General features: G+C 46.9%; 1 protein-coding gene across 1 annotated transcript in view; it reads left to right on the forward strand.

Annotated features, from left to right (window-relative positions):
* POLN (DNA polymerase nu) overlaps positions 1-16,815 on the forward strand; it is a 129,589-nt gene that overhangs the window by 80,796 nt on the left and 31,978 nt on the right. Inside the window, exons 16-17 of the mRNA XM_081062070.1 lie at positions 710-784; positions 1,650-1,764. Of these exons, the coding sequence (XP_080918196.1) occupies positions 710-784; positions 1,650-1,764 (190 nt within the window). The remainder of the gene's footprint in view (positions 1-709; positions 785-1,649; positions 1,765-16,815) is intronic.

Consider the following 16,815-nt stretch of genomic DNA (forward strand, 5'->3'; position numbering starts at 1 on the left):
TCTGTACTTGCATGATCAGGATTTAAATGCACACTGAAAAATAAAATGCAGCCAAAGTGATGTGTACCTCCCTTTTAGCAGCTCACAAGTTAAAGATGATAGGTATACAAAGATAGTAGCTCCCTCCTACTGTCTCTCCCCCAACCAATTTCCCACTAAAGAAAAACAACAATAGAACGGCTTTGCTGAAGTCTGAAAATGACTGGAAGTGTTTATGAAAGCAGAGAGCCCCTCTTCTTTCCCTTAAACTACTTCACTGTAATACTGAGGCTTATGTTTCTTAAAAAGAAAAAGGTCAAATCTGAGCAAAGAACAATGAAGCCTGATGAGCAGCCCTTTTTCAAATGCACAACATCTTGCCTCCACAAGATGCTGGCGCTGTGCTGGTGATGCCCTTTGCCACGTGCTCAGTGGCGCAGCCCGTCAGCTCGGAGGCTCAGCCAGCCTCTTGGCTCTCACTAGAATGTATTCCAGGGTCGGTGGTTGACATTTTCTTCATTAAGATTTCTAGACAGAGCAGAAAATCTTAACAAAAAATCTATTTACTTTCAGTAGTAATATGATCTTTTAAAATTACATGAATGAAAGATTCAGAAAAATCCAAAATCTAGACTCCTTTGACTTTGGAAATTAAAATAACTTTGTGTGAGGAGTACCTACAGATCAGCCATGCCCACGCTCACCAAGCACTCTTGCCATGACGATTCAGGTGACGAAGATGAAATCACCATCTCCCCGAGGGCCATGTTTGTCTCATCCGAAGGCCACACCTTCCTAGCAGCAGGTACTGCCAATCCTGGTAGGAGGCACTGAGTGTCACTGTGGCTCACTGTGCATTTCATACAGTTAAAACCTTTAGAAATCTAGTCATTCAAAGGCAGATGTTTGTAGGAAGCAGGTTTCTCACACACAGCACAGGACAGCTCAGCTTCCAGGGCCCCTCCCTTCGCCATATCTATTATAGGTCCCCATAATAGGGCAGACCGCTGCGTGGTCCCACCCAGTTGCCCCCTCTTCATCCCCCACGGCTCTCTGGCCATGCTAGCCACTCTGCTGTCCCCCAACAACCGGCCAGCTCCCCCTCAGGCCCAGCATGAAGCCCTCGTCCCCACATACTGTCCTGCTCCCCCATTTGCCTCTTCTGTGCCTCTGCTCAGCGGTCAGTTTCTTCTTGAGGTGCACACTGACCACCCTGATAATAACAGCACCTCTGACATTATGCTTGAACCTCCTTATCTGTCTCTGTCACTTCATTTCTCACCTTCTAACATCCACTCAAATCACCCCCCTCCTAGAACGTAAGGTCCACGAGGAAGGGGGTTGTAGTCTATTTTGTTCAACAACATCTCCCAAGCACGTGGCCCAACACACAGTAGGCCCTTTCCAAAACTCTGATGTACAGAATGAATGGTTGAATGGATACGGCCCACCCTGGAGGCATTGCTGCCTCATAAGGCAGAAGTGGTCTCTTGGACTTGCAGACACGGGGATGGCCAGTGGCCCTGAGGCCACAGGACCCTGGCAGGCAGGCGGGAGGGGCTGTTGACCTTATGCGGGCGGAGAGGGAAGGCTGAAGGTGGGCTGGGGCGTAGCGCCAATGAGGGACATTGTTGGCGGATTCTGAATTAATGCACAACTCTGTCTAACAGATTTTTCACAGATTGAATTGCGCATTCTTGCGCACTTATCTGGGGATCCAGAACTTTTGAAGTTATTCCAGGAATCTGAAAGAGATGATGTGTTTTCCACCCTGACTTCACAGTGGTAAGAGATATGGGTTCACAGTGTTATCAGACCTGCAGGAATGCCTGCATGATTTTAAAAGCCTGAAGTTATCCCAAGGCTATTTTCATAAGAAAGAAATGATATTTTTCTCTAGTAGTTAATCTTTTTGAAAAGAAGAGTAGATAAGTAGGATGCCAAGAGCGTGCTAATAATGAAAACCCATAGCTCTTCACCGCTAATAAAGAAGCCGATTGCTAAAGGATGTAATAAAAATATTGGGAAAATGGAAAGTGCTAGTCTAGTCACACATCCCCGTGTCCCCCCCCCCCGTCACCCCCAGATAAGCAGAGCCAGGGTGGCAGGCACCTGCGCTCCCTGCTCAGGGTGGACAGTCACGGCCACGCGCCCCACCCCACGGGCGGCCAGGAGCACACCAGGCCGCACGGTACATTCCTGTCCCACAGTGACTCACACATGAGAATCGCAGAGGCGATGGCCAGGGGTTCTGCCGGGCTGCTCACCCATGTTATCCAAGGCCTGTCTTTCTGTGTCTGTATTCTTGGGATGCTGGCTTTTCTTCTTCGTGGCTGTGAACTAGTGCTGCCTGCCCGTTTCCAAAGCGAGAGGGGAGGAAGGTGTGGGCTCTCCTCCCACCCCTCCCTGTGCTCGCTCAGGAGGATGAAGGCCTGGGCCACAGCTGCTGCGGACAGCCCTTACAGTGCGATTTCCAGAGCCGGGCTGTGCAGCTGGCATAGCCATGAGGGAAGCTGGTAGAGGGAACGCTCTAGATCAAAGAGGGCCAGGGACATCACTGCTGGGAACAAAGTCAGGTTCTGCTACGAGGAGGAAGCCGGCTTGCGTGGGCAAGCCATTGGGAAGGTCTCTGCTCCTGCCGGCACAGTCCTCGCTTTCAGCAGCTGCAGGCGCCACCCGCCTCCTCCCGCGGCCTCTTCCCTCGCGTGGCTCCCCCTGTGGACCTCCTCACCTTCCTATCCCACTTCCTCTTACCTACTGTCACCCTCAGGAGTCACCCTAGAGACATCACTCTACCAGGGCTGCGCTGTGTTCTCAAGCCCCTGCACTTCCCTCCTTGTACACTCACCTCTCTGTCATTGTCACTGTGTTTTCTGAAGACATGTGAGCCCTCCCAGGGAAGGGCCGCGTGCCCATGTCCAGTGCAGGTGCTGGCCACGCTGCCCTCACTGCCTCCCCTCTCCAGCTACTGGGCAGGTCTTTCCTTCCCAAGGGCTCAGGAAGCTCTTTCCTCAAAGGTCCCCGTGGCTCAGGCTCATCTGTCACCCCACCCATCGTGGCATTCCCTTGAGACCTCCCGACCTCCCTGCCCTCAGAGCACCGCTCTCCCCGCTGCTGCACGCATTCCCATTTTCCTTACCATCTGTCCCCACTGGAATGTCAGCTCCAGGGCGCCAGGCCACTCTTCTCTTATCCCTGCCCTGCAACAGCAGGTGTGGGAGACTCAGCGAGGATCTGTCACAAATGAGTGAAAGGCATGGAATTCAGACTTTCCTGCTTCTGAGCATCAGGCTGAGTCCCAGCCCCCTGCATGAGCCAGGGGCCTCCTCCTGTCACTCCCTCCCTGCCCTTCCGACACTCTAGCCTCCCATCCCACTGCCCTACAATATGATGGGCCTCCACCCTGACCCACCTCAGCCCTTGTGTAGCACAGGCTGTTTCACACCTAGATCTTGCCAAGGTGTGGCCTGGGTTCCGCTCTCTGACCCCAGCTCCCGCCCTCTGAATCTGTTCTCGATGGCCTTGCTCCCAGCCTCTGCGCAGCCCAGCCCCGTCCTGCGCCTGCTCCTGCCATCAGCACACTGTGGTTTGCACTGCACGGTGCAGCCCAGGCAGGTCTTCTGCATCTGGCCCGTCCTGGGCACTCGGTCGCAGTCCGCTGGGTGACACTAGGTGAGAGAAGACAGAGAGACCCTGGGACTCCCTGTGCAGCCCCCTCAGCCACCCCTTAGGGCTTGGTGCTGCTGGACCTCTCCCCATGCGGGTGTGTATTTCTAGCCCTCAGGGGCCCTACTGTCCACTCTCTCACCTTCCGCCTTCCAGGTGCTGCAGAAAGCCAGAGAATGGTGGTGAGTCTGTCCACTCTAAATTCAGGTCATGCCACCAGACAGGGACCCTGAATGGTCTCCACTTTTGTCTGGTCAGCTGCTCCAATCTATTCTGATGTCCCACAAGTGTCTACTCTTCTCTCTTAATCTTCAAAGGACTTTCCCCTCTTACTTGAATGACAAAGTAGAGGTCCTCAGGCATGAGCCCTTGAACTCTTTCCTCTCTGCCTCCGTAGGTCATTGTAGGGCCTCCTACCACCTTCAAAGCTTTCCTGCCTCAAAGGAGGAGACATCCTCTGTTGCCAAGATAGGACTGCGCACTGCATGTGACCAGGCTGACTAGGCGAGACCACACTTCAGACATTGGGGTGGCTGGCACCCCCTGGGTGGGGCTGTGCTGTCCCCATCCATATCCCTCTGTTTTCCACTGTAACTCTGGCATTGTTAATATCCCTTGTTGGCTTCTACCCTCCCCTCTACTGAAAAAAAAACAAAACCCAACTCTCTAGGGTTGCCTGTAGGGAAACCCTACCTTCAACCCCACTGAAGCCCTCATCTACTCTTCAGGTACAAAACAAGTCTACCCTTAGCCCTGTTCTTTCTCGCTGCTGGCACGTTCTGGCACTTTTGAACAAACTTTCATTTTACCTATTGGGCTTTTCTTCTTTCAGTGTGAGGCCTGGAACTCCTCCCATCTAAAACAATGGTCGCCTTTCTTCAGGGCACGGTTGGCACTGAGGCCCCAAGCCAGTGCTCCCCCCACCCCTCCCCGCTCACAGGCTCTGCAGAGATCTGTGGTGACCTGCAGCATCACTGACCCGGTGTCGCCAACTGCCACTGCAGGGAAGGCTCACTGCTCCTGGGAAAACGCCCTTCTTGGTGCTATAATGCATGTACCATAAAATTCAGTCTTTTAAAGTGTACAGTTTGGTGGGTTTTATGATAGTACGTTCACAATGTTTTGCAGCCATCACTGCTGTCTAATTCTAAAACATTTCTGTCACCCCAAAGAGAAACCCACATGCTTCAGCCATCACTCTCCATTCTTCCCTCTTCATGGAAGGAATCTATTCTGTCTCGGTACATTTGTCTGTTTTGGACATATGGAATTATACAATATACGACCTTCTCTGTCTTGCTTCTTCCGGTGGGCATAATGCTGTGAAGGGTCAACCATGTTGTTGCACACATCAGCATTTCACTCGTTTATATGGCTGTCATATTCCATTACACGGAATAATATATTCTCTGTATCTTGGTTTAAAAAAGCAAGTAATACTCCACTTGTTTACCCAGTCTCAGTTGATGGGTATTTTGGTTGCTTCCACCTTTTGGTTATTATGACTACTACTGTACTACTCCGGTAAACATTTATGTGCAATTTTTTGTGTGGACATGTTTTCATTACACTTGGGTATATACCTAGGAGTAGAATTGCTGGGTCATGTAGTAATTCTATGTTTAATTGTTTTTATTGTGATAAAATAGCATAACATAAAATTTATCATCTTAGTCATTTTAAAATGTACAATACACTGGCAACAATATTTGATTTTTTTGAGTAACTGCTGAACTAGTTTCCAAAATAGCAGTCCCATTTTACATTCCTGAAAACAATGTATGGGTTCCAATTCATCCACATTCTCGCTGATACTTCTTATTATCTACTTGATTCCTGGTGGGTGTGAAGTGGTATATCATTGTGGTTTTGATTTGCATTTCCCTCATGACCACAGATGTTGAGCATCTTTTCTTGTGCTCACCACTTATTCTTTATCTTTGTCGTTTTCCCTCCTTAAGAGTTCAGTCTTTTCTGTACTGCCTCCCAGAAGATGTCCTTTCTTCTGTTTCACTTTTCACTTTTCCTCCAGATAGGGTATAAGGTAATATAGAATTTTTAAAGCATGTAATAGATTTAATAACAGCCTTCCCTCTCTCCAGAGGTATGGAAAGCCTTAGAAAATGATTCCTGCTTAGACAGGAAGAGTATTTGGCTTATTTGGTTCACTCTTGAGCTCTGTTGCCATCTTAGAGCTTTGATGGACTAATGCCCTGGATATTCTCCTTTGTAGTGTGTGAAAGAATCTGTGATTCAAGATGAGTGTGTGTGCATAGATGACCAAGCACGTCTTTTGTTCAGTGAGCCCAAAGCTACTCTGGCTGTTGCTAACCAAGTATTACAGAAAAGCATTTTTGTCAAAGTTTCAAGTAAAGTATGCAGCTAAAGCAGCTCCAAGAGGGAAATGTATAGCACTAAATGCTCAAGTTACAAATGAAGAAAAAAATCTCAGATCTATAAGTTTTTATCTCAAGAAACTTGAAAAAGATGAGTAAAATAAACCCAAAGCAAGCAGAAGGAAGGCAATAATAAAGATAAGAACAGAAATCAGTGAAATTGAAAGTAGGAAAACAATAGAGAAAATCAATGACACAAAAGCTAATTCTTTGAAAAATCAATAAAATTGACAAACCCTAACAAGACTGACAAAAATAAAAATAGGGAAGACACAAATCATCAATACCTGGAAGAGAATAGATGATATTAGTACAAATCCTGCAGACACCAAAAGGGTAATAAGGGAAAACTATGGACAACCTTATGCTCAAAAATTCAGCAATTTCGAAGAAATGGACCAATTTCTTGAAAACCACAAACTACCAAACCCCAACTAAGATGAAATAGATAACCTTAATAGTGCTACTACAACTATTGAAGAAATTGAATTTGTAATTGAAAAGCTCCTGAAAAAGAAATCCTTAGGTCCAGAAGGCTTCTCTGTAGTACTTTACCAAACATTTAAAGAAGAATTAACACCAATTCAAACTAGGCTCCTGTCAAGGTGGCAGAGAAGGTAAATGCTGTGCTTGCCTCCTCCCATGACCACATTAAAATGACAACTAAATTATAGAAAAATCAACCTGGAGAAGCATCTGAAGACTAGCTGAACAGAAGTCCTAGAACTAAGGATTTAAAGAAGAAGCCGTGTCAAGATTGGTTCCAAATTTTTAAAATTAGTATAATAGTACATAATTGAATTAGAGTATGAAAAGCATTTATCTCATTGTCTAACTCATAGTAAGAGACCAATAAATGTTTAACATTAAATAAAGAATACCAACTGTATACAACTTTTAGCAGAAAATAGAAGAGGAAGGAACATTTCCCAATTTATTCTGTGAGACCACTGATACTCAAACCAGACAAAGAGATATGAAATAAAACAAACCCCACTACAGATCATATTACTCACATACTTGGATGCAAAATCCTCAACAAGATATTAACAAACCAAATCCAACAATGTCTAAAAATAATTACACACCATGTTGAAGTAGGATTCATTCCAGGTGTGCAAGTCTGATTAAACATTTGAAAATCAATGTACTTCACCATATGATCAAGCTAAAGAATAAAAATGCTATGATTATATCAATTGACCCAGATAGAGCATTTGACAAATTCCAGCACCCATTTATGATAAAAATTCCCAGGAAGTTAGAAAGCCAGGGGAACAACCTCAACTTCATAAAGAACAACTACAAAAAAAAACTACAGCTGACAGCATATTTTATGGTGAAAGTCTGCTTTCCCCCCTAAAGTAAGGAACAACTTCTTAATAGTGAATATTGAAGTCTAGCCACTCAATAAGACAAGAAAAAGAAAGAAATGGTATGCAGATTGGAAAGAAAGAAAACTGTCCCTATTTGCAGGTGACATGATTGTCTATATAGAAAGTCCCAAAGAATATACAAGAAAAAAAATTTAACTCCTACAACTAGTAAATGCTTTCAGCAAGGTCATAAGACACCATGTTAACACCCCAAATCAACTGCATTTGTATAAACTGACAATGAGCATGCAGAAACTGAAATGAAACATGCAATACCATTTACAGTCACTCCAAAGATAATGAAATAATTAAGTATACAGTTAACAAAATAAGTACAGGATCTCTAGGTCTAAAATTACAAAATGCTAATCAAGATTTTAAAAATAAAAATAAATTACAAAATGCTGATGAAGAAATCCAAAATCTAATAAATGGAGAGACATGCTGTGTTCGTGGAATGGAAAACTCAACATAGTAAATGTGTCAATTTTCCTTAAGTTGGTATATAGGTTTAATGCAATTCCTATTAAAACCCAAGCAAATTTTAGAATAGACAAGCTTATTCTAAAATCCATATGAAAAGGCACAGACCCTAGAATAGCTAAAATGAGGCGCGGCTAGTTGGCTCAGTGGTTAGAGTGCAGCGCTCATAACACCAAGGTGGCCAGTTCAATTCCCAAGTAGGCCAGTGAGCTGCACCCTCCACAACTAGATTGAAAACGACTTAACTTGGAGCTGATGGGTCCTAGAAAAACACACTGTTCCCCGATATTCCCCAATTTTAAAAAAATAGCTAAAACGATCTTGACAAAGACTAAAGCAAGAGGAATCACTACCTGATACTGAGACTTACTATATAGTAACCAAGAGAACAGGCGTTGGCAGAGGAACACACACATAGACCAGCGGAACTGAAAACGAAAAGCCAGAAACAGACCCGCACAAACATGCTCAACTGATTTTTGAAGAAGGTTTAAAGTAGGAGGCAGAAAATTCTTAGGTTCGTGTTAAGCTGGTCACTCAAAAAGCCACCTTGAGAAGTTCGTGTCCACATCGGCTATTGCATGTCTTTCCCACATTTTATTAGTTTGCATTAGTTTTTGGGAGGACTTGAAAACTAAGAAGCTTCTGATGTCTGCATGCTGATTGCTTCTAATTCTCCACCCACAGTAGTAACCCAGCACTGTGACTTACACTGTAATTAGTTGCTGTGGAAATGATTTTTATGTTCCATACAGAGGATGAGAATAGCACATGGTAAAGAAGCAGCAAGATCAAATACACTCTTTAAAATGTTTCATGTAAACACCTCATTGTTTGAAACACAAAAGGCACTTAGGTATTATATTCTGCAATACTCAGTAACATTTTCAAAGAATAACAATTTCTTTGACAAATGTTTACGAATATCTAGCTTATATACGAGGTCTGACAATTAAGTTCACGAACTCATCCTAGAAAAAGTGCTACATACCTCATTGCTGAATATCACCACAGTCACCTTCCAAGTACTCCCCTTGGGAAGCTATGCACCAACACCAGCACCTAGTTCACCCTTCAAAGCAATTTTGGAACTCTTTTTCTGGAATGGCCATCAGAGCTATCGTCGTATTACCCTTGATGTCCTGAATGTCATCAAAATGTCTTTCTTTCACTATTTCCTTTATCTTCAGGTAAAGAAAGAAGTCATTGGGGGCCAGATCAAGTGAGTAGGGAGGGTGTTCCAATACAGTTATTTGATTAATGGCTAAAAACTCCGTCACAGACAGTGCCATGGGAGCTGGTGCATTGTCGTGATGCAAGAGCCATGAATTGTTGGTGAAAAGTCCAAGTCATTTTCATCTAACTTTTCATGCAGCCTTTTCAGCACTTCCAAATAGTAAACTTGGTTAACTATTTATCCAGTTGGTACTAATTCATAATGAATAATCCTTTTGATATGAAGAAAAGTTAGCAACATCATGTTGACTCTTGATTTGGACTGAGGGAATTTTTTGGTCATGGAGAATTGGCTGACTTCCATTGTGCACTTCGATGCTTTGTTTCAGGGTCGTATTGGTACACCCATGTTTCGTCACCAGTGATAACACGGCCCAAAACATCGTCTTGCCTCTCCAAACAGTCTCGGCAGACTTCGATTCTCTTTTGCTTTTGTTCATCAGTGAGCTCCTTCGGGACCATTTTTGTACACACCTTTCTCACGCCAAGGTTTCTCATTAAGATTTTCCTAACTGTTTCTCTATCGATGTTTACTTGATCTGCTATGCTTTTCACAGTCAGCCAACAATTTTGACCCACAATTGGACGACTTTTTGTGATGTTTTCGTCTGTTCTGATCATTACTGACCTCTTTTTAGCAGTGGCACGTTCTCTCCCTTCAGAAAAATGTTTAATCCATTTGTACATTGTCATTTTCTCCATGGCATTATCCACATAAACTAGGACTAACATGTCCCTGATTTCACTTCCACTCTTGCCAAGTTTAACAAAAAATGTAATGTTTGTTCATTGCTCTAATTCAAGCTCAGACATTCTCACGATGGCACACAAAAACACACAACAAGAAGAATGAACACCACAGCAAGACACCGCCACATGTCGACACGAACACAGCTGTGCAACACTGATATACCAAGGTTATGAAACCTGACCGAGCTGTTTGTGCAGTGCTGCTGATGTAAGTGCGCGGTGGCAAGTTCGTGAATTTAATTGTTAGACCACGTATACAAATGGAGACTTGGAAGAAGTCTTAGGAATCACCTGTAAAGCTACGATTTGACCCATGAAAGCCGGAGACCCAGGGATCTGGGAGTCATCAAGGCAGAGCTGGGACCAGCGTTTGCATTTTCAAATGCACTGGACTCGGCCACTCCGTCCTACACTGCAGAGTCCCACATGGCCCCGGGGCTTCTTTCTTCACAAGGATCATTAGGAAGTTGCCTGATTAGGGGGTTCCCTAGAAGTTTTACAAAATGCAGATGAAAGCCAGTCCTTACCAGCTGTGCATTCAACTCAATATTTTCAGACCGAAACCCAAAAAAGTATTTCCCGCTGCGGAACGTGTTTGTTTTTCTTCTGCTTAAGACCTTTTGGGGTGCTTTTCTGAGATATTCTCTCTAAGGCAACTGTGATGGATAGTACTGTGGGCCGGGCTGCCCTGTCTCGGGAAAGATGGTGCTTCCCCACTTAGTAGGTGTCAGGCTTGGGCATATGACTTGCTCTGGCTAATAAAACGTAAGCAAAAATGACATGTGTCATTCCTAAGCTGAGGCTTTAAGAAACTGCACATGATTTGTCTTGATCTCTTTTTATTACCGTAGCTGGCTCAATGGACAGAGGCCACTCTGTCATCCTGCATTACAAGTGGTGGGCCAGCCTGTGATGGCATCATAGGCCCATGAGAAATGGACAGTTGTCACTGTGGACAGTGAGACCCTGGAGTGATTTATTATGGCAGCACAGCCTGGCCTGTCACTGTATCTACAGGGCTTCGTGCCAGAAGGAAGGCTACTATCACAGGTGGCACTGGCTTCAGGACGAGGTGGCAGGCAGTGAGGAGATGTCTGTCGGAGGCTGGAGGGTGACATTTGGTAGAATTGTCACCTGTGATAACTCATGAGGCAGATAACATCCCAGTGAGCTGAGGCTTCGGGAAGACCAGGCCAACAGAATGCGCAGACAGGCTTCGGGTTGCCCTTATGTGCAGGCGACAAGACTTACAGGAAACAAGCTCAGGCTGCAGCTGTTTAAGGGACCTGCCCACGGTCACACACTCACCATGTCAGCACCGGGACCGTTTCACACAGTTTGATCCTAGAGCCATGGCTCCTAACCCTTGGGGTTTTAGGGAGTCAATGCCCCACACCTCTTTCTCAGCCCCCTGTGTTTGGAATGGTGATGGAACCTCCAGAGATCTATCACCATTAAAGCAGGCCCTTTGCAGAGATGGGGCAGGGCGAAGACCAGCGGAGGGTGACACCAGCCCTAGTGGCAGCGTTTGGAGGAACACGGTCCTGCAGCATGGGGGTGCCGGGAAGGGCCGTGGGAGCTGGCGCTGGAGTCTGCGAGGAACCCCGCCCCTCCTTCCTCCCACCCTCCAAGACCTACTGGTGCCCCTGTTGGCATAACCCAAGTGAAGCCGCCAACAGCAGAGCTATCTGTGGAGCCCAGTCCCTCGGGACAGAGCAGCACAGGGATTCAGGATGGGGAAGAGGGGAACACCACACCGGAACCCCCTGAGAAGAACGGCAGGGCAGGGGAGTGGATTCCAAACACCAGCAGCTTTATTCTCACGAAGCCCAGTTGGAAAGCATGGCGTATGCTGTGGTCAGATGGACTGACCACAGTCCATCTCTCTCACCTGCCCCTAAGTGGGACCAACCCCACACGGCAAGGCCAGTGCTCATCATGTGGGAGGACAGACCAGAATGTACCTGAGCTGGAGCTAAGCAGGCTCGGTCCTCCTGAGCTCTCCAGCCAGCCAAGCCACTGCACCCACTAAATGGGAAGAGCCACTGCCTCCCTCTGATGGGTTCCCAAAGCTGTGTCCTGTGCCCTCTTTCCATCACCAGCTTCCAGAATATCCTCCTCCTCCCCTGGTTCTAGCTGGGCTCCACGGCCAGCTGTGCCATTCGCTGCTAGTGTAAACTCAAGTTGTTTTGTTTATAAGATGGGAATAAGGACACCTACTCCCCAAAGTGACCATCCATTCATCCACTCAACCAAACTGAGCACTAATTGTGTTGATACAGCCGTGAGAGAACAGGTCGCCTACACTCGGGGGCAGTGGCATTATGCAATACAGCGTAATATTTCATTGCAGGTTTGAAAGGTCATAAAGGAGAATTACAGGTGCAGAGAGGGTGCCGAACAGTGCTCTGGCCCAGCCTGGAGTCGGGAAGACCTCCTCAGAGAGGTTGGACAGAGCTCTCTGAGGAGAGGAGAGAAATACAGCACAGGAAGGAAGAGTAGCTTCTGAAGCCAGAGGAGCAAAGGTGGAGCGAGGCCCTCCCTCAGGTGGGAGCACTGCGGGGCCTGGAGATAAGAGCGAGCAGGCATGTGGCAAGTGCTTATCCCGAGCCTGCAGCTCTCTGGTGCTGAGCTCCAGCCCAGCAGCTCCAGTTCTCAGGGCAGGTTCCCCAGCTGCCCCAGGACTGTTCCAACTGAGCAGTTCTGGAGGGAGCGCGGCACCAGGACCCAGACCCTGCTGAGCCGGCCTCCCTCCAAAACCCCAATTCCAGCCAGGCCTGTGGTCCTTCTTACCTCTGGCCTCTTTCCTGTGACCTCCTATGCTTCCTGATGTCGTAACTGCCCCACTGCAGACTCCCCCTTCACATCCATCCTCTACTGGCTCTCCTTATGGCAGTAAGATACAGTCATTGTGTGACCCCTCCAGGGCTTCACCCACAAGCCAGCAAACCATGGCAAACTCGGGCATGAACGCCAACGCACCCAGTGAGACTCAGGAGCAGATAAGCCACTGCTGTCATGCTGCCACTTATAGTGGCTCTGGTGGATGTAATAAACAGAGGGGCATCACAGCTGGACGGAAGAAGCAAGAGGGTCGTCTTGGGAAGATGTGCAGTCGCCTTCCTCAATATATGCAACAGCCAGTCAGCAAGTGGAGTGGACGGAAAGGGGCAAAAAAAGGTACAATAGCAGGGCGGCCACTTAGCTCAGCTGGGTAGAGCGTGAGCTCTTAACAACAAGGTCTCCGGTTCAGTCCCCACAGGGGCCACTGTGAGCTGCGCCCCCCACAACTAGATTGCAACAACTACTCAACTTGGAGCTGATGGGTCCTGGAAAAACACACTTAAAATAAATAATTTTTTTTAAAAAAGTATAATAGCTGTGACACTTAATAAAAATCATGCAAGAAGTAGATGAAGAAAACCTAGAGAAACACGGAGAAGACAGGAAGTCACAAATTTTATCAAGATGTTACGTCTCCTTCCATTAATATAGAGAATATCCTGATGAGTATGCCCCCGAAATCAAGACTTTTTTCAGTAAGTGTCCCGACCGGCAGGACAATGCAACGTGGGACGAGGGGAAGAAACCTGTTGAGGATGAAAAAAAAAGGGGGAGACAGGAGACGCGAAGAATGGAGGCAAGACAGGGATCTGATCAAGCCTCAAAATTTTATTAAGATGGCGGGTTATATATATAGCTATGTCAGATGGGGGTGGGATATGCTATGTCATAGGGTGGCGAGGTATTTGTCGCGGGCTGATAGGCTAGGACAGGGCGATGCCATATGAGGTACAAGGAAATGGGCAGGCTCTGGGTTTGGCGCGCGCGGGCTCTGGGTTTGGCGCGCGCGGGCTCTGGGTTTGGCGCGCGCGGGCTTTTGGTTTTGTGACCAGGAAGTTCTGCCTAGGCAAGGCCTGGGGATTTCTATGGCTTCCGACATCTCCTCCCTTTTTGTTTGTTTTAAGGAGGTGGGCCTTGACCGAGTGAGGGAACAGAGGCCTGGTTCCTCCAACGAGCAGAGCTCGTTATTGGATGGTTTTGGGTATCTTTTGTGGAGGAGAGGTAGAGATTTTTTGATACCAACCTCTATGCAAACCAGGTATGTTCTCAGGAAAGTTAAAGGGAGCCGACCGTTGTGAGTCGAGCCCTTTCCTTGCAAATGCTTTGCTTTGCACTCACCTCGGTGCCCATACCCCTCCCCAACTCGTGGGGGGAGTAGACATACCCTTAGTATTATGTCGTCCCCGTGGGGAGGAAGCCAAGATAGCCTTCTTCGAGGCCGTCCCCTGTTGCTAGCCGCTGATAATGGATTTGGATTGGTTTGGCCAAAACAGCATCGATTTGGTTTTTAATGAGGTCAGTAATGCGCCTAAAAGCCCATGGCCCGAAGGCTATTAAGAGAAGGATGCATAGGAGGGGGCCAAGGGTGGGGAGCAGGTAGGGGAGAAGTCCGTTGAGACCCGTCCAGAGTGGGTTTTCGAAGAGTTCTTTGCGTCTTTTTACTAGGTCCTCTTGTAGTTTTTTGATCTTGTCTCGGACGATCCCAGACTTGTTAGCATAGAAGCAGCAGCGTTCCTGTAAAGCTAAGCAGATACCTCCCTGTTCTGCAGTGAGAAGATCTAGGCCTCGACGGTTTTGTAAGACTACTTCAGCTAAAGAGTCAATCTGATCTTGGAGATCATTGATGGTCCCAGAAAGTGTTTGGACATCATCTATCAGCTGGCGTGATAGTTTATTGTAGGACTGGACTGCAACACCTACTCCCGCGGTACCCGAGGCTATTCCAGCAGTAATTCCTAGCCCTACGAGTAAGGGAATGGCTGTAATAGCACGCTTGTGGCGCCCGGTGGCAAATTCTAGGCTGGGGAGAGGGACAGGTGTGTCTCCTGGGATAATAGAGATATCAGGGAGGAGACTAGCTGAGACACAAAGTCCAGTCCAGTTGGTGGGTAACGTGGTGTAAGCGAGGCTGTTCCCACATATGAAAACTTGTCCAGGGCTAGAACACAAGGTTCCGTTAACTTGAATGATGTCAGAACAGTTAGTAAAAGTGACAAACCCTAGATCTACATCAAAAGTGTTGTTTTGAAATCGTCCCTGATAGCAGGGGGAGGTATTAAATCCTACAGGTTGAACTCTAAGAGGAAGGGAGAGACGGGAACAGTTAGAGATTTGTGTGTTTACTGTGATATTGGAGGGGATTGCAGTAGGTATGGGAGTTCCCATAGTCATGCAAAGCCAGCAGTCCTGGGCAAGAGAAGGGTTGGAATGATTTAAGGCCCAGAAGGTGGATTCGAGAATGTTGTTGGTTTGTGTGTCTAAATCCATATCCCGGGATTTTGGGAGAGCCAAGGGGTGGTAAGTTAAAGGGGGGAATAGGTGGTGGAGTATTTTTTGAATGTGCTCAGTGACAAGAGTCTCTTTTATTATGTCATTTGGCCCTCCGCCATCTGAAATGTGGACAGGCATTTTAGTTGGCCAACAGACTTTATTTCCAATTGTACCACTGCAGCCCGCCTGACTATATTTGTTATTGTCAGAGAGGGAGGTGGAGTCCCAATCACCTCCGAATGTGGCGGACCTACGTCTCAATAACATGGCTGTGAGATAAGTTTGGTTGTCTGAGCCAGTACAAATTTGGGTGGTTGTGTAGCAGGAAGAATGCATTTGATCAAAATAGCTGCATTCGCTGGGGCAGGGCGGTGGTAGTCCTGCAATGGGGGGAATAATGCGGGGCTTATTGGTACAGGTCCATTGTGTTTCATCTATTCCTAGTCCGAATCCCCCCTTTATATTAGGATTATAGGCGAGGTAGGCTACTTTATTACCGCAATCAGTGGATGCTAAGTATGCTAAATCTACCTGTCCTTGTGGGGCTGGCTCCTCGGTGTGGGCACGGAGGTATCCACTGGGCACTGTGCCTCCCGGGCAGTCACATGGGTTGCCATAGAGCTGTCTGTATAGCTGCTCGCGGCTTACGGGGGGCCCAAACCCTCCGTAAACGGGGATGATGAGGAATGTGAAGAGTGTCAAAGTGAAGGACTCCATGAAGAACTTTATGTCCTGTGAAAAGAGAGAGAGATTTTCTCAGGGAAGATATCCCTGGAGTCTTTATGTGTTATTTGGATTTGGGGTGTTGACAGGCTTAACGAGACGCTCTGGCAGCCATCGCGCGCCGCCTTCCTGAGAATCATAAATGCAGGCTGACCCACGTCCCCAAATGAGGACTGGATCGGGGCCGTTCCATTTGGAGGTTAATGGATCTTTCCACATAACTGTAGCATATTGATTTTTTGTTTCTTGGTGCCAGAAGCGATCGGCAGCCGATTTTCCCTGAGCGTCAAGTTGTAGGAAATTAAGGGTAAACAATGCATGGCTGAGAACATTACGAGGAGATCCTTTGGTCGGATAGGCAGTGGTGGTTTTTAACTTGTTGATGGTGTTTTTGAGTGTCTGGTGGGCTCGCTCTACAATGCCCTGGCCTTGGGGATTGTAAGGGATGCCAGTGACGTGTTTGATTTGGAATTGAGCACAAAAGGCTTGAAATGCCTGGGAGGTATACCCTGGTCCATTGTCTGTTTTTATAGTTTGAGGTTTTCCTAGTGTGGTAAGGCATTGGAGGGTATGGGCTATGATGTTTTTTGTAGCCTCGCCCCCATGAAGGGTGGCAACCATGAAGCCGCTGAAGGTATCTATAGTTACGTGTACATACTTTAAATGGCCGAATTCAGGAATATGTGTAATGTCCATCTGCCAGATTTGTCCAGGGAGTAAGCCCCTTGGGTTAACTCCTAGGTGAGGAAGAGGCAGAAAGGTTATGCACCCTGAGCAACTTTTAACAATGTGTCTAGCCTGATCTCGGGTAATTTTGAATAACAAGCGAAGTGTGTGGGCATTGACATGATGTAAGTTGTGGAATTGGGTGG

The sequence above is a fragment of the Rhinolophus hipposideros genome (genome assembly GCF_964194185.1).
Source record: "Rhinolophus hipposideros genome assembly, chromosome: 1".
Classification (NCBI taxonomy): Eukaryota; Metazoa; Chordata; class Mammalia; order Chiroptera; family Rhinolophidae; genus Rhinolophus; species Rhinolophus hipposideros.